Source organism: Heterocephalus glaber, unplaced genomic scaffold (genome assembly GCF_053883595.1).
Source record: "Heterocephalus glaber isolate CG9 unplaced genomic scaffold, H.glaber_assembly_v1.0 deba00001481, whole genome shotgun sequence".
NCBI lineage: Eukaryota > Metazoa > Chordata > Mammalia > Rodentia > Bathyergidae > Heterocephalus > Heterocephalus glaber.
The window spans coordinates 53,305,630-53,327,482 of record NW_028258317.1 but is presented as its reverse complement, the minus strand read 5'-3'; the positions used below and the strand labels follow the sequence as shown (position 1 = coordinate 53,327,482).

The following is a 21,853-nucleotide window of genomic DNA, read 5'->3' as shown; positions in this document are numbered from 1 at the left end:
AGAGTTGGGACTTCATCCTTAAGCCACTGTGGCCTCTGTCACTGGCCTTCACTCCCTTCCAAGGGAGAAAATGATGAGCACCTCTTACAAGGCTGTCTGCCACAACTGCCAATAACAAAAGAGATTCCAGCTCCTAGAAAACATCCAATTCCAATATCCAATTGTCTTACAGGCAGAAGCAAAGGAAGCATGTTGACCATTTAGACCTGACCATAAAAGTAGAGTCTTGGTAAAAGTTTGTTATGTTCCCAGCCCAGTAGATCAGTGTGATCAACCTTTGTAGCAACCGAAAATCACCTGGGAAATTTAAAAAGAAATGGTGATACCTAGGTCCCCCTCAGAGACTCTGATTCAGTTGTCTGGGGACAACCAGCCCTGGACACCCAGGGTTGAGAACTGCAGCAGAATGCACAGCCCAGCAGCAGGAACTCTGGAGGAGAGTCTGGACCACCCTACCCCCTTGCCAGGAGCTCCAGCCTTGTAGATTCTGAGTTGGTTCTGCAAACCCCTGGCATCCTGTGGCAACTGCTGAGACCTGTTGGTGCTCCTGCCCACTCTCCCACCCCAGCTCCCTCTCACGTGCAGAGGCAAGAGGACCCTGTTCTAAGGCCACATCATTGGTGCAGTACTGGGAAGCATTGTCAGGGTTTGTTGTTTCTGGCATTTACCTGGGAATGCCGAGCAGGCGGCCCCCATACATCACCTTCCTCCTCACCCCCACCCCCAGATCTTTTCCTTTCCCCTATTTGCCTGTTTATTAACTTCAGTTAGGCTCTGTTTCCTGTGCTCTGGAAAGCACACTGGGAATGAAAATGCTGCTGGAAAACAAGCAGGTAGCTGTGAGCTTCACAGCCTCAACCATTGGCCCTCCTTGCCCTCCCTGTGAAATTCTATCCATCAGGAGAGACAGGCCTCTAAACACTGCCCAAACCATGGCTCCTTCTGTCCGGAGACAGCAAATCATTAGCGCTGAGCCTCTGGGTTATCTCTTACAGCAATTAACAGCTGCCCCGGTGTTAATTCCCAGTCAGTAACCCTGGAGTGCTGGTGCTCCAATGCTGGTGACCTCTGCAGCACATTTTGAAAGTAACTTGCTGGGCAGCAGGGCTCTGCTCCTTGGCGCTCCCCAGGAAAGCCCTCACCAGGTGTCTAAAGGCACAGAAGAGCCCCTGACCAGTATCAGGGGCCAAAGGACTGTAGGATGACAGTCTCTCCCAGTGGATGACAGCTTGGGAAAACAGCCAGGACTCACTACCCCCTAGAGTGGCAGCCTTTTGAGATATTCATGAAGCTCTCATTTTTGTATTTTTGCTTTTTGGAACTTTTTGCTGTTTGAGATGGCTGTGTTTTTCTTCCATCTAAATCCTTCATTCAACTCGATCATATATATATATATATATATATATATATATAGACACACACACACATATATATATGAATCAAGTAGCCGCTGTCTCTTATTTCTTGCCTATGTTGCCTCCTCCAGCTCCCTGTGGACAAAACGAGACCCGGGAGGATGGTAAGATCATCCAGCTGCCTCCTTGCAAGACAGGAGCTTGGATTGTCCCGGCCATCATGGCCTGCTACCTCTTGGTGGCAAACATCCTGCTGGTCAACCTCCTGATTGCTGTCTTTAAGTGAGTGGGTGTGGGATGGGGGATGGGGGAGTAATGCTTTTGAAAGCAACAGATTTTCTCACTTACTTGTCTCTGCTCCATTTCAGCAATACATTTTTTGAGGTAAAGTCGATATCCAACCAAGTGTGGAAGTTTCAGAGGTATCAGCTGATCATGACTTTCCATGAAAGGCCAGTCCTGCCCCCACCTCTGATCATCTTCAGCCACATGACCATGATATTCCAGCACCTGTGCTGCCGGTGGAGGAAGCATGAGAGTGACCCGGACGAGAGGGACTATGGCCTGAGTAAGCTTCCAGTGAGAGCCCAGTGACCACAGGAAATCCCTATAGGCATCATGGAGAATGCAGACTGCAGACTGCAGATGACCCTCAAGACCTGAGGGGAGCTCAAGGGGATCTGTGAGCATGGGACATGGCGCTGAGAGAAAGACAGGAGAAACTGAAATGCAGTGTCCCTTAGCCTCACTGCTTCCTTAGTGAGAGAAAACTGGTCTCCACCAGAGCTATTTAGCACCTTCATAGGTCCTAAGCATCTCATTTTCCCCGGGGTCTCACCACAAAATACATCAACCGTATTAATATATACCCAATGGTACATTTTATATCTTTCACTGTTGCTTTTACAGTGCTGGGGATGGAACCCAGGGCTTCTTCACACATGCTAGGCAAGCTTTCTAAGCACTCTACAACTGAGCTACATCCCCTCACCACCCCTTTTGAGACAGGTCCTCACTAAGTGGCCCAGGCTAGCCTCGAATTTGTGATCCTCTTGCTTCAGTCTCCCCAGTAGCTGGGATCACAGGCATGCTCCACTACATCCAACTTATATACCCTTTCTCTTTTGGTACTGGGGATTGAACTCAGGACCTTGCGCTTTCGAGGCAGACGGTGGCACCACTGAGCTAAATCCCTGGCCCTCAGTTTATGTACCACTTTTAAGCACCATGACATGAGCTGAGTTTCTGTGACTAAGTTCAATTTTCCGTTATAATTTCTGGGGCTCTCATTTTTTCAGGTCTTAAACGCTTTCCAAAGCCCTAGGAATTGTGCCTGTGTGACCTCAAGAGGAACTGAGAGTCACTTTCCATTACTCAAAGGACAAAACAGAAGATTCTCTATCCTCCACCTCAGTTTTTAGACACACCCAGTGTTTCTAAAAGGAAGCAGTAGTTCTATTATTGGCCCTGGGGTGGAGTGATTCCTTTGTGTGATACTGTTCCCCACATTACAGGAAATATAGCCTGTCCACCTCCACACCTTAGGTGCAGGTAGCTCCTATAGATTCCTAAATGCCCCTTGGGCACTAATGATCAGTTAGAAACAACACAAGTAGCCCACCCCCAGGCAAACAAGCTTCTCAAAGTGTGTCTGGTCAACCACCTACATTAAATCTACAAGCAAGTGCCTCTGGGATGGTGGCCCAGGAAGTCTTCCTCCTTCTGTGTGATACCAGTATGTCTAAGGTTTACAACAAAAGCCTGTGGTCTGCTTCTCTAAGTCTGAATCTCTCAGTAACCTCCTGACATAGCAATGATTGGCTTCTTTCTAAACATTAAAATAGGAGAGTTGAAGACTGGGGATTTAGCTCAGTGGTTCCAGCAACTGCCTCGAAAGCACAAGGTCCCAAGTTCTATCCCCAGTACCAATAAATAAATAAATAAATAAATAATAAAATAGGAGAGTTGGAAAGAGCTGGGAAATTCAAAATCAGTTTCCACCTGAAACACAAGTCTAGGCACAAAGAAAGCTTAAGAGAGGGAAGGATGGAGGGTAACCTATGAGTTCATCCCTAAGCTTTGGTCCCCAGCCAGCAGGGAGCACCTGGGCTGCCCCAGCAGAGCACCGATGGCTCTCATGAGTAGCAGCCCCAGTGCGTGCTGAGCCGAGGACCAACACGCATCATGACTGGGAAAAGGAAAAGCTCTTATCTGGAGCAGCTAGCAAAGGAGGTCTGGGATACAGCAAAGGACCCAGGGTGGGGCCCTCAGCTTAGAGGCCATAGAAACTAGGCAGGCAGACAATGGGGGAAGACAGCACGAAAAGCTCTGGCTCATGGGCTTCTTGTTGCTCCCACCACGGCAGCAATGAGAGCATCACCGGGTCTCTGGACACGGGCAAGGAGGAGCAGAGTGTCCAAGGTCTCAGAGGAGGAGGATTTCCGAGCTGTGACTGGGTCAGAAACAGTGAAGAGCAGTGATGGGAGTCCTTTACCACACTTCTCAACCAGGGGAAGACCCTGGGACACTGCCAGCTCCTTGTATGGCCCCAGAGAAAGCCATTTAAGTTACATTGTAAAATGTGGCACGCTGATGGAATTCTTAAAATATTTTTATAAACAGAGCATTACACATAGCTAAAGGAATCAAAGTGAAGGGCCAAGAGAGTAAGTATTCGGCACACTCTTTTTGGTCTCAAATATAGCAATAGCAGAAAGGAGTCTATACTTGGGGCCTGGTACGTGGCCTCTCTCCATCGATCTCCCTCCAGCCCAAGGCCCTACGTGACTTCAGGACTGAAGCTCAAGCGTCCCCTCCTGATAACACCCTCCCCTGCCTCACGGGCTGCCATGTTGGAGATGAGCGAACTGAGGCCTAGTGTTTCCCTCACTCTCCTCTGCTTTACACTCATATTTTTCATGCCCCCAGCAAGTTCAGACCAAGGCCTCAAAGCAAACTAGAGCAATCTCAGGAGATAAAAATCCCTGAAGCTCAAAGATTCAGGGCTCCAAACACTTAAGACAATTCCTGTGGTGTTTCAAGGGCACAGGAGTAGAAAGACTTGCCCATTGCATTTTCCCAAAGCAGCTCTCTCCCTGACTCTAATTCATAAGCCATTTAAAGGTTCACCTTTCCACTGGGCTCTTTCTACTGTTCTATCAGTTATAAGTTTACCTTCTATTAACAGAAAACCAGAATAAAAATAGCACAAATAAATATGGCTTTAACTAGCATGACAAAAAGTAGAAATAGATAGCCCAGACCCAACAATGGCTCACTGAAGTAAAAGACGTAAGTTCTTCTATTTATAGGCCCAGGAATTCCTTTTATGCCACCTCTCATAGTCACAAAATAGTTGTGGCACCTCCAGTCATCACGCTTATGTTTAAGACAGGAAAAAAAAAAGGAGAAAGAAAATTTTTTTAAAAAATGTAGAAAGAAGCAACCATATCTCTTTATCAGGAAAGCAAAACCTCTTCCCAATACACTACCTCTCCCTGGAGCAGATTTCTTTTGTTTCTTGGCCAAAACTGAGTCTCATGGTTGCTGATAGCTTCAAAGGAGAGTAGAAATGTGTGTATTTGGCTCTCCTACTTCAGTAGTGGGGAGAGGAAAAGGGAAAATGGGGTTCTGAGAAGGCTGTCAATCAACGACATCTGTCTGCCACATCCCAGCCCAGAAATTTTTTAAAAACATGCAACCAGGTGTGGTAGTATATGCCTGTCATCCCAGCACTTGGGAGGCTGAGGTAGGACAATCACAAGTTGAAGGCCAGCCTGAACTACATAGTGAGACCGTTTCTCAAAAAGAGAAACATCCATCTTCAGAGTTGTTTCCCCTTTTTTTTGATTCAGCTATGTCCATGGTCTTATCACTTGTGTAATTCCTTTTCCCCTCTATATTAGAGACTGAACCCAGGGCTTCTGCACTGAGCTACATCCCCAGTCTGACGGGCTGCCTCCTCTCTCCCTCTACTTCTCCCTCCCCACTCCCTTCCAGACAAAGGGTCTTGCTGAGTTGCGCAGACAGGGCTCAAACTTTGGATCCTCCTGCCTCAGTTTTGCCGAGTACTGATTACAGGCAGGCACCACCACATTAGCTGTCACTTGTCTAATTCTAACTAGCTCCTGCAATATGCCGAATACACTCAGTTGAACTTCAGAGACCCAGAGTGAATCTAGTGTTCAGAAGGCAAGTGGTGATGCAACCTGCCTAATTGAATTTAGATTTCATTAGAGGCTTAGAATCTAGGCTCCCTTCCCTGGCCTTGATTTACATGAAGAATGTCATCAGGCCCACAAATCTGAGGCCATCACTTTTACTTCTCCATCTCATGGCTCTCATTTGTTTGTTTCACAGAACTCTTCATAACTGATGATGAGCTCAAAAAAGTACACGATTTCGAGGAGCAGTGCATAGAAGAGTATTTCAGAGAAAAGGACGATCGGTTCAACTCGTCCAACGATGAGAGGATCCGAGTGACTTCAGAAAGGTGTGTTCCCTGGGCACCTCCAAGAAAGCTGTGTGCCCTGGCTGCTTGGCCAGTTGAGTTTGCTTTCATGGTCCCCAAACAGAGATGCTTTGTGCTTATTTGCACTGTCCAAGAAATCCTGGAGCTCCCAGGAGAACAGAACATCACCTATAGCCCGTGTCTACGCGTGAAAATCCCAGACTAGGGACTCTGCAGGTGGTAGCAGCCGCCCTCTGGGACAGTAGAAATTGGGGAGGCCAGGCCAGGCTGGGCCCTGGTTCTAGCCAGAAACTGGAAAGTTCTGGCCAGGACACAAAACAAGAGAGACCCAGCCCGACTTGCTGCTCTTCTACAGGCTTTTGTTTCGTGTTCAGCATCTTCTCCAGCAGAGTAGAAATGTTCCAGTACATGGCTCAGCTGGATGCTCAATACTTTTCAGGACACAACAGCAAGAGACTTGTAAATTGAGGAGAAAAACCATTGATGGTTTTTTTTCCCTCAGAGTTGATGCTTTTCTTCTTTTCATGGAACAAGATAGAAACAAAGAAATAGAAGCAAGTTTTTCTACTCAGTGGTTATTTAGATCTCATTGACCAAATAGATTTGAGGGCTAGTGGGGCTGTTTTTAAAAATCTCCAAAAAAGAAGGGAATCCTTTAAGTCTAATAACTCTAGATTCATATAAAAGCTCTTACATTTTCTTTTTTCTCTTGTCTTGCTGTAGACTAATAAAACCTTCATTCCAGGCTGGTGTATTCCAAAGCCCAGCATTTAGAAACTACTGGGTGTTTTGTTTTGTTTTTTTGAGACAGGGTCTCACTATGTAGTTCAGGCTGGCCTCATACTCATGACAATCCTCCAGCCTTAGCCTCCCAAGTGCTGGGATGACAGGTATGAACCACCACGCCTGGCTGGAAACTACTGTTTGAAAGAATACTCAGTGTTACAAATCATTGATGTAACTTTAATTTTAATAATTCCCAATATAAAGATGGCAGAGCAAATTCTAAATAGTGTAGAAAGATACGCTATGTTGACAGCTTTAGCCAGTGTGACTCAGGATTCTGAGGTTTGAAACCATCATCTCTAGTTCTCATGAAATGGTATTGTGTCTCCACAGTAGACATTCTCTACTGACTGTAGAAATCAAATCGATGGCTTCTTTTTCTATTCCTTTATTTCTTTAAAGAATGCAGACTACATAAATAGATACATACACATATGCTATTGAATGATGATATCCATAGGTACCAGGCCAATATTAATAAAATTTAAAGCAACCCAGAGATTTTATACACATCTACCAATGCAAAATAGAGCATTTTATGTATGATGTAATTTTCCAGCAAACAGAGGAAGGAACTACAAAACCTAAAGAGCTCTCTCATTCTGAGGCCCTGAAAAAGCTATTTATTAATGGACACATAGCCATGTGATCCCAGAAAACTGTGCCATGTGCACACATGTGCATTTGTAAGCATACCAAAAAAATAACGCAACACTGGAGCTGCACTTGGCACAACCCAAAGGCCAGGGGTACCTGAGGGAACAGAGCCTAACCAAGGGGCAAATGGCTCCAAACTCCCCATCTCACACCTGCTCTAGGACGTGTGCTTTCTCAGGGAGTGGCAGGCAACAACCCCAGTCCTATCTGCATTTTCTGAGGTTGGGGAGGTGGGTAGGGACAGAGCTATGTACACATACATGCTTGTATGTAGACCCACATGAAGGGATTTATCTAAGTTAACTGTGTGCATCCCGTTTAGCATATCGCATATTATGTAATTCTGCTTTAATGTTAGACAATCCCAGTACAGAGGTTTGAAATCAGAAACATTAAAAGCGTGCTCCCCTCTCACCTGCCACCTCACCTGTCACCTCACTTCTTTCCAGGACCCTGTTGGGATCACCCCGAGTTACTCTGGTTTTTTGGGACCAGGGATTGAACTCGGGTCCTTGCCGAGTTATTCTGAAATGAGCCACTCAGTGTCTGAAAATGTGAGAGATGGAAAGTTAAATAAAGAGTTTCTCCTATAAATGTCTCATTTTTCACAATGGCTTTTACCTATCTTTCTTTTTTATGGGTCACTTTATGTATCTGTCTCCTAGTGGACCCCTGGTGATTCATAAATTCTTATTTATATCTCATTTTGTCTCCTGAGTTACTTGATCAGAATCAGCTCCAAATGGCTACAGTCATGACCTAGAACTCTTGGTTGGCTCCTGAGGCCAACTTATATCTGGGATGCATGTCCATATACACTTAATTTTTTAAGAAACAAATTTAAAAGATTTAAAGAGGTACTCTAGTTACAGAACAAACACATATAAATTTGGCCCTAGGACCTTTTATTTTCCATAACCTCCATAGTAACCCCTATCAGTTAGGTCCATGACCTAAATGATCAGACAGATGATTAGAGGTTAAACACACACAGAATTCTGGGAGAAAATGGACCACCCGATTCACTGTGGTTTTAGGCAAGACTTATATTCCAGCCCACCTCAGAGCCCATAGGAAAGGTAATAGCAGTTCTGAGCCCGTGCTCCCCTTGCCTGTTCCATTCCCTGGGACCACACTTCCTCATTCTTGGCTTTCCCTGAAAAGCCTCTTCCTCCTGTGTCTCTGTCTTCCTTCTGCTCTCCCTGTGCTCCTGCGCTGTGTGCAGCTCACTGTCTTCGGCAGGTCCTGCCTCCCCCACTGCCTGTCCCTGCACCACCTCGCACCTGCTGGCTTTCTGACTCTGGGTCCTGGACTGAGGACAGCTCACCAGGAGGCTATGGCAAGAAGATATTTCATAGCTCTTGGGCCAGTGATCACATGCAATTGTGCCAAGAGAGCATCTTTTTATTTCAAATAAAAACCTTGTGTGTGCTGAGCTCCAGGAAGAAAACGAGAAAGAATAAAGCTGTTCTGTTCTTTGTTACCCTCCAGCTCTAAAAGAGGGTAGAACCCAGAACCTAGGGCATGCTAAGCAGAAAGCTAAGAACTACTGGGTTATGCCAGGCATGGTGACACGTGCCTCAGTACCAGCTATTTGGCAGGAGGATCACTGGAGTCTAGGAGTGTGGACCAGCGGAGGCAATATAGCTAGACTCTGACTCAAAATAAAAATCAAAAGAAAAAGGAAAAACCACTGGGCTAGATTATCTCTACAGCCTCCTCCAGCACAAATAGGTTTGGATCCTGTGACGGGATCAATGTGCCCTCTTCCCCTGCCCCTCTGCTTCCCTGTGGGAAAGGAGCCGTGCTGGCACCCAGGGTGGGCACAGCTTTGAAGCCCTCTGTCTTTGCTCTCCAAACCCACAGCAGAGGACTCATTCTCTCCTTCTCATACAGGGTGGAGAACATGTCCATGCGGCTGGAGGAAGTCAACGAGAGAGAGCATTCGATGAAGGCCTCACTCCAGACCGTGGACATCCGGCTGGCACAGCTTGAGGACCTCATCGGGCGCATGGCCACAGCCCTGGAGCGACTGACCGGTCTGGAGCGGGCTGAGTCCAACAAAATCCGCTCGAGGACCTCCTCCGACTGCACAGACGCTGCCTACATAGTCCGCCAGAGCAGCTTCAACAGCCAGGAGGGAAACACCTTCAAGCTCCAAGAGAGTATAGACCCTGCAGGTGAGGAGACCTTGTCCCCAACTTCTCCAACCTTAATGCCCCGTATGCGAAGCCATTCATTCTATTCGGTCAATATGAAAGACAAAGGTGGTATAGAAAAGTTGGAGAGTATTTTTAAAGAAAGGTCCCTGAGCCTACACCGGGCTACTAGTTCCCACTCGGTAGCAAAAGAATCCAAAGCTCCTGCAGCGCCTGCGAACACCTTGGCCATCGTTCCTGATTCCAGAAGACCGTCGTCGTGCATCGACATCTATGTCTCCGCCATGGATGAGCTCCACTGTGACATCGACCCCCTGGACAGTTCCATGAATATCCTCGGGCTGGGCGAGCCAAGCTTCTCCATGCTGGCCCCTTCCACGGCCCCTTCCAGCAGTGCCTACGCGACCCTCGCGCCCGCAGACAGGCCTTCAAGCCGGAGCGTTGACTGCGAAGACATTACCTCCATGGACACTAGATCTTTTTCTTCAGACTATACCCATCTCCCAGAATGTCAAAACCCCTGGGACTCTGACCCGCCGACGTATCACGCCATTGAGCGCTCCAAGAGCAGCCGCTACCTAGCCACTGCGCCCTTCCTTCTGGAAGAGGCCCCCATTGTGAAATCTCATAGCTTTATGTTTTCTCCTTCGAGGAGTTACTACGCCAACTTTGGGGTGCCCGTGAAAACAGCAGAATATACCAGTATTACAGACTGTATTGACACAAGATGTGTCAATGCCCCTCAAGTGATTGCTGACAGAGCCACCTTTCCTGGTGGGCTTGGAGACAAAGTGGAGGACTTATCCTGCTGCCATCCTGAGCGAGAGGCAGAACTGAGTCACCCTGGCTCTGACAGTGAAGAGAATGAGGCCAGAGGCCGGAGAGCCACCATCGCAATATCCTCACAGGAAGGGGACAGCTCAGACAGAGCCCTGTCCAACAATATCACGGTTCCCAAGATAGAGCGTGCCAACAGCTACTCAGCGGAGGAGCCAAGTGTGTCATATGCACACACCAGGAAGAGCTTCTCCATCAGTGACAAACTCGACAGGCAGCGGAACACAGCAAGCCTGCGAAATCCGTTCCAGAGGAGTAAGTCCTCTAAGCCAGAGGGCAGAGGGGACAGCCTGTCCATGAGGAGACTGTCCAGAACATCGGCTTTCCACAGCTTTGAGAGCAAGCACAACTAACCCTTCTCACTCTGCATTGTGGAAGGCTTGAGAATCCAGCCCTGAAATTGCCCCTAAACTCCACCTTCCCCCTTCTTCCTTAAATCATACCCGCTTTGTTCTTAGCTGAGCGAAACATGCAATACTTTGGGAGACACTAACACAATGGTGACTTCTGGGCCACAGATCAAGAAAGCATTAATCTGACCCAGTGCCAAACACAGGGGAGTGCAGGCGTGTCCACATTTGCTGGGTAGGGAGGAGACAGAGGGGGAGAGGAAAGGTCAGAGACAAATGTGTCTTGCCAGTCTCTGCAGGAAGCCATGAGCTTGAGGCACCAGGAGGCTCCAAGCAAACTCCATACCAGGAGGCATCTTGTGATTTCTGCCTATTATCAAAAGTTTTAGGTTGCAGGGCTAAATTGCAAAATAAAATAAAATAGAACAGCCAGGCTGCAAAATGAGATATTCTAAACTTCAATTCTGTTTTCTTTTCACATTGGCTCCATCACTGGTGACTGATGAAGAGCATCCTTTTTATTCAGTATAAGCCGGCAGCAAGCAGTTCTACCTAACGTCCCACATCCTTCTCATGCCAACACTTCTGTAATTGGTCACTATAAAGAAAAAACAAGGTAACAGTCATAGTTCACCTGTCTTATATATTCACTTCTGGTGCCACAACTGTTTTAGCTTTTTTGGAGAAAATAAGGGAACAGAAATGCCTTGTTTGTCTTGCAATTGAAATGAAAGAAGAGTTGATGTTAAAAACAAAAGTCACATGATATACTATATACAGTGGGCATTTGAGTATAGTCGAGCAAGCTCAGGATGAATGTAATTAAATAATTTTATATTTTAAAATTTATTTTGTATCTCACCTGTCATCAATGAATTCGCTCATTGACTATGTAATATTGAACTTAAAAAAAAACAACACAGTGGGCAGAACTAACCTAAAGTTGCCATGTGGGATATCGTTATATTCTCACCATTCATGTCATGTGTTTTGCTGCTGTGTGACCTTCATGATTTGCATGATGCCACCGTGTCCTCTGATGTAACTAAGATGTAACTGCCAACTTCCCACACCCTCATCACGTGACTATTTTGTATATGAATACATGGTTAAATGTGGATATTTTCATACCTAGAGTTTTGCCATTTAATCTGAGCTCAGCATAAATTTAATTGGAGTTTTTCAAGGGCTGGTATCTTTTCTATGGAAATGTTCCAAAGTACTTTTTAAGGAAGTTTCAAAACCATAAATAACCTTAGAATTGACTGGGAATTTGGTATCAACCCAAAGCCATCAGTTGCAGGCATACCATGAATATTTTTCTTACACACAGAGCTATAAAAAAATACAGTAGGCCAAAATAGAAGGCAAATAAATCATATAAAGAATTCTGTAGTATATGCTGCTTATATACATATATATGCATTTACAGAGAGACACAGGTTTATATATAGTATATAAACAGACATAGAGAGCTTTCTTAAGAGGCTCATACTTTTCTAGCTCTTGGAGATATAGCCACAATTTTTTAATATCAAGAAGTTCCATTGAAAGAGTTCATTATACTATTAGACCAAATGTTGAAATTACAATTTTTTAAATCTCTATCACCTTAACTTTTCCTTCAACCAAACAAGAGCTGTCAAAATGATTCACCACCCACCCACTGCACCTTTTTGACCCAAGTCATTTACCATCCATCTCATTTATTCTGGTTTCTCCTATACAAAGCTACAACACAATTTATACAATTGGAACAGATACACAGTTCTAAACCGGATCGTAGTATGGACTAAAGAACAGAAGCATAAGTTTCTAGATCAGAATCTGAATTTAAATTGGGATAAAGAAATCTTGACATCCCCCCTCCCCCTCAAATCTTCTGATTCCTCTTTGGATCACTGAAGTTTTAAAAAACCTTTAAGAAAAATGACTTGAGTTCCCTGGTCCAAGATACTACCTGGTTTTTTCATTTAATTGCAGTTGTAAGTAACAAATTATATCTCATTTTGTGAAATCAAGTAAATTCATTGACAAAACCTGTAGCCTTTCACTATTAAAAAATACAAAACACACACACACACACACACACACACAAAAAATCCTGAGCAACCTTTTCAGTACAGAAAGAGTGACAAGTTCACATACACAAAGAATTCCTTATAACTTCTTGGTATTTAGGTGAATCACTAACTTTCAACTCCTTCATTTATAATTGCTGTAGTTGGGCATGGCAGCTTACACCTGTAATCCCAGCACTCAGGAGGCTGAAGCCTGAGGATTGTGAGTTCAAGACCAGCCTGGGATACACAGTGAGTTCAAGGCTGGCCTGGACTACAGACCAATACTCTGTCTCAAAAACAAAACAAAGCAAAAACAACATTTTTGCTTTATATTTGCTCTGGGACTCTTTTACTTTATTGGGCCTCAAATTGGTAAACTTCCCTCTTAGCCAACATGAATTCAGTCCGTGAATAAAACAGGTGTCTTAAATTTCCTGTGTCATGAATCCCTGTGAGGATCAATGAAAATTCTGGACACCCCTCCCCAAATGTACATACATGTGTAATGTCATTGCAATATAACTTCAGAGGGTTCAGAGAGCCCTGGTTCCATATTGATTGGTAATGAGGAAAAGGAACCATGTTTGTTCATATAAGTATGGTCGTAATAGGCACTTTATATTTTAAGACCATTTCTCTGTGATTCTCAGGAAGGCCAAGTCTCAGCACCAGTTTGAACCAAGGTTCTGTTACTTTCATTCCTTAGATTAGATGTGGCTAGTTTGATGTCCTTTCATCCTAATGTTTGATCATTTTGAGTAGTGAGTATACTCACAAAGCCAAAGGGTCTCTGAGAGAGTCTCTAAAGGAATGCAAGAAGGAGGTGAAAGAAATATTCTTTGACCTTAGAGCAGGACACCAAACACCTCCAGTGCCTCATAATGGACAGTACTGGAAGTGGGGGAAAGATGTGATGAGCACCAGTGTTTCCATTCATCGTGATTTCCAGAGAGCAAATACGACCTGGGAAACTAAATACCTAACAGTCCTGATCTTGTGACTACCTGGTTCTTTTGTTGTGCATGAACATTAAGTGCTAATATCTTTGGTGAAGTGTGTGAAGTATATAAGCCAAATTTAAATGACTTTAGACACAAACTATGTAATTCTCACAAGCCATGTCTTTCCTGTGCACATACGTGTGTTACTCTTCAGTCCCATCCTCCCATATCCGGGTTCTCTACACACCAGTGTGGCATTGATTCTGTGGCCTTGTATAGTCAACTTGTGCTAAGCTCATTTATTCCACCATGTCCCTGATTGAGGGGATGTTAATTATCTGTCTCTGTGAATTAAGCAACTCATAAACAGCAAGTTATTGAGGACCATAAATAAAGTCATAGAGAGCTCAAGGAAGTAATGGCTTGGGTTTAATCATCTGCTTCAGAGGTGCCATTTTTATATACTACTATATGTAATGATTTGTTCTAAATTGTTTGTTCCTTTTGGGAAAAAAATTAAGGATGTTTTATGAAAATGACCACGGAGGTTTCCTGACTAACCTACATACTTTACATTTATAGTCCAAAACCCCCTTTCTTGATGTGATTTAAGTGGGGAGCTGGAAAGCTTGTGTACAACTGTCCTGGCTATTTCTGCAAGCCAAAGGGTATATTAGCAATCCAAATGCAGCACTTTAGAGAACTGAATTTTTTTTTAAGTCTAAGCTTGCAGGGCCAGGACACAATTTAGCACTTTGAAAGTTACCCTTTTAAAATATATGTGTAAGAATAATCAAGTGGGAAAAATGTACTCATAAAAACACAAAATGTGTTTTTTCTGAATGTTTCAAATGTATTTTAAAATATGGTCTCTATAGATAATATTATGGTAGATAACTGGATAGTACATTGTTTTTCTTTTATTCTGAGGCTGTACAGTCAAATCTTCCTGAATGTCTGGGCTGTTTAATTTCTTTTAAGAGAATATTATCCAGTCATCCATCATGCTATATCTATAGGCTATACCATAGGATATATTGGGCAATGCTGTATTATAAAACACATGTTAACATATATGTAACCTGTGTATAACCCAGCATAGCTGTAGCATGTGGTTGTATTAATGAACGTTACAGGATAGCTTTATAATCATTTATAAATCTGTAACATTCAATAAAGAAGCACATGTTGCAAGGATTACTAATGTTCCCCATTCCATGTTATTTAGCATCCTCGTGAAATGGGCATTTTTGTTCCTGACCTGGTTTGTGTTTTCTACATTCCTTCAGACCACTGTAAAATATTTGGATAAGCTGGTATACATCCTCTACCAAGTCCCTTGAGCTGTGGTAGGCAAGTTGTGATTCTGTGAAAGATGAACTGGTATGTTTTGCAAAAGACTACATGACAAATGAACTTAATATTTTAAACTCTAGTTGAATTAGCTGTTTGTTTACATCTGCTGACCCAATGCGGAAGCAGTGTACAGTATTTTATAAATATGTTCTTTTAGTAACACTATGTCGTTTCTAGATAAAGTGATGCTAGTGTGTAGGAAGTTATATACTTGGCCTAGTACTGCATTATAACTATCTTTAACAATAACAATGTGACTTAAATGAAGTAATGCTTCTCTAAACCCAGTCTTAATTTTTATGTCAACAAAATGCGTGCACGGCTTTATGCATTTCTTTTGACTTTCTAAGGCACTTAACATTTTACTATTGCCTGCTGTGATGTTTAAACCCAGTAGGAACTCACTCAAATTGTTGGGCTTCTTACACTGGGGATTATATTCAATTTTTAAAAATTAAAAACAAATTATTAAGGGGTTTTCATTCATCTTTTTTTAAAGTTCTGAACCAATAATATGAAATAAAGTATTAACTGCAGGTTGCATAGCCATGGAACCCGGAATTGGCCAGCCAGCGCCACTTGGGATGACCAAGGTTGAGGTGTTCGTGCATCTGCAACACACACTGGATTCTTTAGAGCTACTGGGTGCAAATGATAAACCAGAGATGAAAGCAAAAGGCCCCATCTTGACAGGACATAAGCCTGCAGATCATTATGAATGAGTGGTCTCATGACAGGACATAGCCTTACCCTGTGACTTTCTCCCTCTGTGAGCCTGGCCTGGGAGTGGGAGGTGGGTGATTGAGCACTAGGTGACTCTGCAAAGATTACTCTTTAAAGAAATCACCATTTCAATGTCAGGGAAAGAGAGGAGCCATTTTGGACAGTCATGTGAATGACTCAGGGAATGAGTGGGGGAAACTTTTCTTGCAGCTCAATCTGACCTTAGCTCATCTCTCTCTCTCTCTCTCTCTCTCTCTCTCTCTCTCTCTCTCTCTCTCTCTCGGACTGAAATCAACCAAAGAAACTGTTGGTTCTGATTTAAGAAAAACAAGATTTTTAATTTTCTTTTCCTTTTGCTTTTTCACAATGTAATTCAGTCACCTTTCACTTATGATTTCCTTGCACATATCGCTGCAAACAAAATCAAGATGAAACACTTTCAATGCGTTGTCTAAGAGACAATTAGGTGACCAGGTAATCCAAATGCAATAAAAATGGATGAGTTTTCCTTTTGCTAACTGACCAGGTCTGACCAGCCACCAGCATGTATTGGTAGACTATGTGCTGGAAAGGGAACCTGACTTGTGTATGTCTAGAAGTCCATAGGCTTCAGGGAAGCCTCAGTGCCACCCACGACCCCAGCCATCCTGGTGGGGAGGCTGCTGAGAACACAGAGGGAAATTCAGCCTCGGGCCTGAGGGTGCAGCCTTCTTCAGCCCCTTTGCTTCCTTCTTTTCTCTTAGCCCGACACTAGCTCTTTTTTTGTGAGGCCAACAGATCTTGACTTCCATATCCTCAGCACCTTGTGGACCCCACCCTGCAAGCAAAATAGCAACTACTTGAGAAAAGCCAAATATTCAGACTTTGACCTAGGCCTCAAGTTTCCACTAACTCAGCCCCTCCTGACTTGGCTCAAATATGCATCTGCCTCATCCAATTCTTTGCCTACTTGAATCCCATAAGTCTCTCACACCGTCACCAGCTGACTTTGAGTCATCAGCATCCACATCTAGATGGAGGGACAGCAAACTCAATCTCAGGGCTGAATCCAGAGCAGAAAGGTAGGAATACGCATGGTGAAAGACAACAGAAATAGGATCTGTAGGGATGAGAAAATACACATGCCACCACCAAGACATTCAAAGTTGGGTTTTGTTTCTTCCTTTTTTCTTTCCTTTTCTTTTTCTGACATGGTCTCACTATGTTGCCCAGGCTGGTCTCAAACTCCTGGGCATGAATGATCCTTCCGCCTTAGCCTCCCAGCTGGGGCCTTGAGAACAAGCAACCAAGCCCAGCTGAAACTCATGTTCTCAAGCTCTGTGCTAGCCACACAAATGTGTCTGCCAACAGCACTGCTCACAGCATAACTGGGGATCTCCGACTTAGGGCCAACTGGGATCACAGTTTCTTGATTCTGACTTAGTGAGTGTGTATACCTGAAATAATGGAGAGCGGGGGAAATGGAAGTCCCTCTATTCAGGGCTACTCGGGATCTGCTGAATGACATGAGCATGTACATTTGTTAGTCACATCATTCTGGACCCAAACACAGGATTTTTGTGAGGGAAAGTCAGAGGAAGGGAACCGTGGCATTGCATGAAGACTCACCTGCCTGCTTCTGGTCACCACCACTTCTGATTTTAGTTTCTACTGCTGCTACCACAGTGTAACACAGTGCGTGCAGTACACTCGACTCATAGCCATTTAATAACATAGACTTAGACTCTCTTATCTGTAAGTGTTCTAACCATAGTTTATAATGGGAAAATTATTCAGATTTCATTTTTTTTTCTTTTCTTTTTATTTTTTTGGTACCGGGGATCGAACTTGGGTCCTTGCGCTTGCAAGGCAGGTGGTGAAGCCTCAGATTTCATTTTTAAATGAATACCTATAAATATGATGATTTTGAAATTGGGTTTGCTAAATATATATACATTCTTTTCCTTCTTTGCATATGGATAGACAGTGGTTTGCATATCTATTGACACTATAAACATAGATAAATCCTTAGAGGAATTGTTCTTTTTTAAAGGTCTATTACCAGATTCACAATGCACTTTGAGCTTGTTTGTTTAGACATATAATTCAAAGCAGAAGTTGGCAGATACCACAGGAAAAACTTTCTGAAATTTCTGTGACAAATGTTTTGCAATAAAAAAAAAAAAAACTCAGTAGTTTAAAACATTACTTGGACTTCCTTGTGAATTTATTTGTCTCCATCTGATTTTCACCATCCTCATGCTAAGAACTTTGGGGGTTCCCAGATAGAATTTCTTAGGGCTTCATAAATTATGTTTCAGTAGAGCAGGGTTACAAACTGGTGGCCCGTTGGACCATGCCTAGCCACATGAGTGTAACCGGCAAAGAATGAATGCTATGGGCCAGTACCATATTTTTTTATAAATTTGAAACATGTTTAATTGTATAGATTTCACATATAATTCTAGATTTCTGGTATCTCTTGAAACATCTGAAGATCTGTTGATGAGACCTGTCTTCTCACACAGCTATAATCAGATGAATCATTTCACCTTCTGGCATACACCACAGTCCCTACCACTCCCTTCTGTCTAAATCTCTGGGTTCCTTCACTCATTAACCAACCTTGGAGACCCTTACATAGACTAGAGCCTTGGATACCTGTACTAAATGATATCTAAAAAGTCATAGCAATCCTATAATTTCTAAGTAGGAAAGGATTATGGTTGCAATTTGGTCTCCAGCTCCTTTTTTTTGGTACTGGGGATCAAACTCAGGTCTTTGTGCTTGCCAGGCAGGCAGTGAAACCACTGAGCTAAATCCCTGCCCCTATGGTTGCAATTTGATTAGAAGAGAGAAACAAGAGGAACTTTTCTTCACACTAAAGGTATTTAGCAAGCATGTTTTCATTATTCATTTTAAAATATATTATTATGTTTTTTCATTGGCTTGGTTTTGAGAGAGCTAAAAGATGGGGAGGAGGGGCCAAATATCATTTCCATTAAGTAACCTTGGTTGTAGCTCCTGCTAAGAATAAGCAATGTCCCCTGCCCTTACAAATATTTACATTTCAAATAGTATGGGAAGAGAAATTATAAAATATATATGCATTTTATTTTTTTGAGAAAAAGTCTCAGTATATTGTCCAAGCTGACATTGAACTCCTGGACTTAGGTGATTCTTTTGCCTCAGCTTCCCATGTAGCTGGTACTCTAGCCACACCTGGCTAACTCTGTATTCCAAAAAAACTATTGAGCACCTACTATATGCCCAGTACTGTGCCAAGATGAAGAAATTAAGAAAAGTTTTTGGTCCTATGGAGTTTTAAATCCAGCTATAATGAAAATGTAATCATATGTAGTTTACTATTACTACTTAGTTGCCTAAGGAATAGAGCATGAAAAATATGAGTCTAGGAGTTCAAAGGAGTGAAAGTGCCTTGTGGTGTAGGAAAGTGAGAACCTATGAAGAAACTATGCCAGAAAGCGCCCTGAGAACCCACGTGTTTGACTGGACAGGGGAGGACACTACAGTGAAGGGGAATATGAATTTGATGAGCACTGAAATGTCATGATGCTCCATCCTGTTTAGAGCTTTCAAGAAGTCCCAGCCTCATGGGCCGCATTCCCAGAATGAACTCAAATACCAAAAATGGGTCTTGGCTCCAACTATCACCTTTCATCTGTAGCCCTCACATTTGCTCTGCTCAGTATTTTTGACAAGGAGTGCTTGACACAGTTTTCTAAAAGCACGTTGTCTGTGTTTATGAATATACATATTAATGTAGAACTTGCAACATTCAACAGTGTGCCCTGAAAAACAATCATTTGCTGCCAAAATCTCAGATTTAAATCAACACAAGTTTTTTTTGAAGGAGATATTGATGGAGTTAGGGAGAAGAGTAAATTCTCTGGAACTAATTTGTTATTACTCATTTATAGTACCTCTCTTGATTAAAAAAGCCAGAATATGATTCACCATATAAAGAAAGGCCTGGGTTACCACATCCTTATCATTGGAAATCTCAGTAACTATTCCTTCTTTACTTTTTTTTTGGTACCAGGGATCGAACTCGAGTCCTTGTGCTTGCGCAGCAGGCAGCGAAACCACTGAGCTAAATCCCCGGCCCCTCTTCTTTACTTTTTTTGATCAACATTGATCTACCCAAACATTTAGCACATTACTTTCTAGAGTTTAAACCACTCCTCCAGGCCTTGGGCTGTGTTACCAACATCACCTTTCAACACGTTTTTGGGATGCAGCCACTCTAGAAAGGCCTCACAAAAAATCAGAGCCTGTTGCTCCAACATCCTTTGTCTCAAATGTTAAATAGCTATTTAAAAAACATTAAGTGTACCAGGCTTAATGGCACATGCCCATAATCCCAAGATTCTGGGAGGCTGAAGTAGGAAGAGTGCAAGTTTGAGCCCAACCTGGGCAACTTAAAAAGACCCTATTTCAAAATTTTAGATGGGCTGGGGATATAGCTCCTGAGTACAATCCCTAGTACAGGAAAAAAAAGAAAAGAAAAGAAAAACTAAGTATACTAGTTTGCTCTGGCTGCCTTAACACAGTACCATAAACCACGTGGTTTAAATAATAGATTGTACTGGGCTGGGTATTTAGCTCAGCAGTGCCGTGCTTGCCTGGCAAGCACAAGGTCCTGAGTTCAATTCCTGGTAGAGGGTGGGGTTGGGGGGGGACACAATAGATTGCATCATCTCCCAGTTCTGGAGCCCACAAGTCCAAGGTCAAGGTGCCCACAGGGCTGGTCCTTCTGCAGGCTATGAGAGAGGTCGTGTTCCGTGCTCTTGGGCAGCTATGATGGGTGCTGGCCACCCTTGCTGCCCTTAGGTTGTAGAAGTATCACCCTGAGCTCTGCTCCCACTTTCACAGCTCTTTGCCCTGTGCACAGTCTCCAAATTTCCCCTTTTGAAAAGGACACCAGTTATGGGCCTGCCCTACTCCTGGGCGTGACCTTATCTTCACCAGTGTCACCTACAAGGACCCTGGTCCCAAATGAGGCCCCATTCTGCAGTACTCGGAGCCAGGGTTTCACCATATGACAAAATCAACCTATAGCACGGAGTGATGTGGTGATACACTTTTATAATCCCAGTGCCCAGGAGGCTGAGATAGGAGGATCATGAGTTCAAGGCCAGCCTAAATAGCAAGACTGTCTCAAAAACACCAGAAACGCTAAATGAACTTGTGGGTAAAAGTACAGGGGTCATTTAACTTTTTAATATCTTCTAAAGTAAAGGAATTAGAATTCAAGAGCCAATTGGAACAACATATGAATTGTTCAACAAGAGAAAAGGATAAATCAGTTATGTCATACCACAGAGGCATTAAAAATACTACATCTTTGTGAGCCATGCATGATGGTGCACATCTCTAATCCCAGTGCTCAGGAGTCTGAGACAGGGGAAATATCATGAGTTTGAGGACAGCCTGAGCTACACAGTGAGACCATATTTCAAAAAATAATAATAATAATAATAAAAAAAAATTAAATCTCGGTACATTCACAGAAAGAGATGTCGTTGGTATATTATTAAGTCTTCTTTGAAAGAAACACACAACATATATGGTCTAATCTAATTTTTATGCAAACCAAGCCAGACATAGATATGGGTGTATTTGTATATGAATAACAAAAAGACAAGATGGAAACCTCAAACCAGAGTAAAATTTTGCAATAGAGCTTTTTTTTTCCTTTTCAAAAATTCAAGTCAAGTGTGGTGGCCCATGCCTATAATCCCAGCACTCAGCAGGCTGAGGCAGGAGCATCACAAGTTCAAGGCCAGCCTGGACTCCATAAGTGAGTTCAAGACCAGCCTGAACTACGTAGTGAGACCCTGTCTCAAAAACCAAAAAACAGACAAACAGACAAACCGACAAACCCAAATGGTGTGTGTAAGAGTAATCTAAAGTCACCTAAGTACAGTCGGGTAGAGGGTCAACAGACATCAGCAGCGAAGATTTTCTTTGCCTTCTTTTTGTTCAGAGGCTGCCACAGGCATCATCTCTATACTCAAGCCTTGTAATGGCAAATCATCTCCTCGGAGGAGGGGGAAAGGTAGAATAAAAGGACATAGAAATGGTAGAGATGGTTTAACTACTAATGTCATGAAATTATAATTTTAGGCATAAATATAATCAACGCCTTTCGA

General features: G+C 43.3%; 1 protein-coding gene and 1 long non-coding RNA gene across 29 annotated transcripts in view; one reads left to right on the top strand and one right to left on the bottom strand.

Moving 5' to 3' along the window:
- Trpm3 (transient receptor potential cation channel subfamily M member 3) overlaps positions 1 to 17,885 on the top strand; it is an 843,949-nt gene extending 826,064 nt beyond the window's left edge. For 26 of the 27 annotated variants that reach the window (XM_087183504.1, XM_087183498.1, XM_087183497.1 and 23 more), the window contains 4 exons: positions 1,487 to 1,637; positions 1,724 to 1,923; positions 5,715 to 5,847; positions 9,166 to 17,885. In XM_087183504.1, the coding sequence (XP_087039630.1) occupies positions 1,487 to 1,637; positions 1,724 to 1,923; positions 5,715 to 5,847; positions 9,166 to 10,618 (1,937 nt within the window). In that variant the 3' untranslated portion in view covers positions 10,619 to 17,885. The remainder of the gene's footprint in view (positions 1 to 1,486; positions 1,638 to 1,723; positions 1,924 to 5,714; positions 5,848 to 9,165) is intronic. The other variant, XM_004838161.4, reaches the window with a different exon arrangement.
- LOC106008816 (uncharacterized) overlaps positions 1 to 21,853 on the bottom strand; it is a 186,199-nt gene that overhangs the window by 116,448 nt on the left and 47,898 nt on the right. The window lies entirely within an intron of this gene.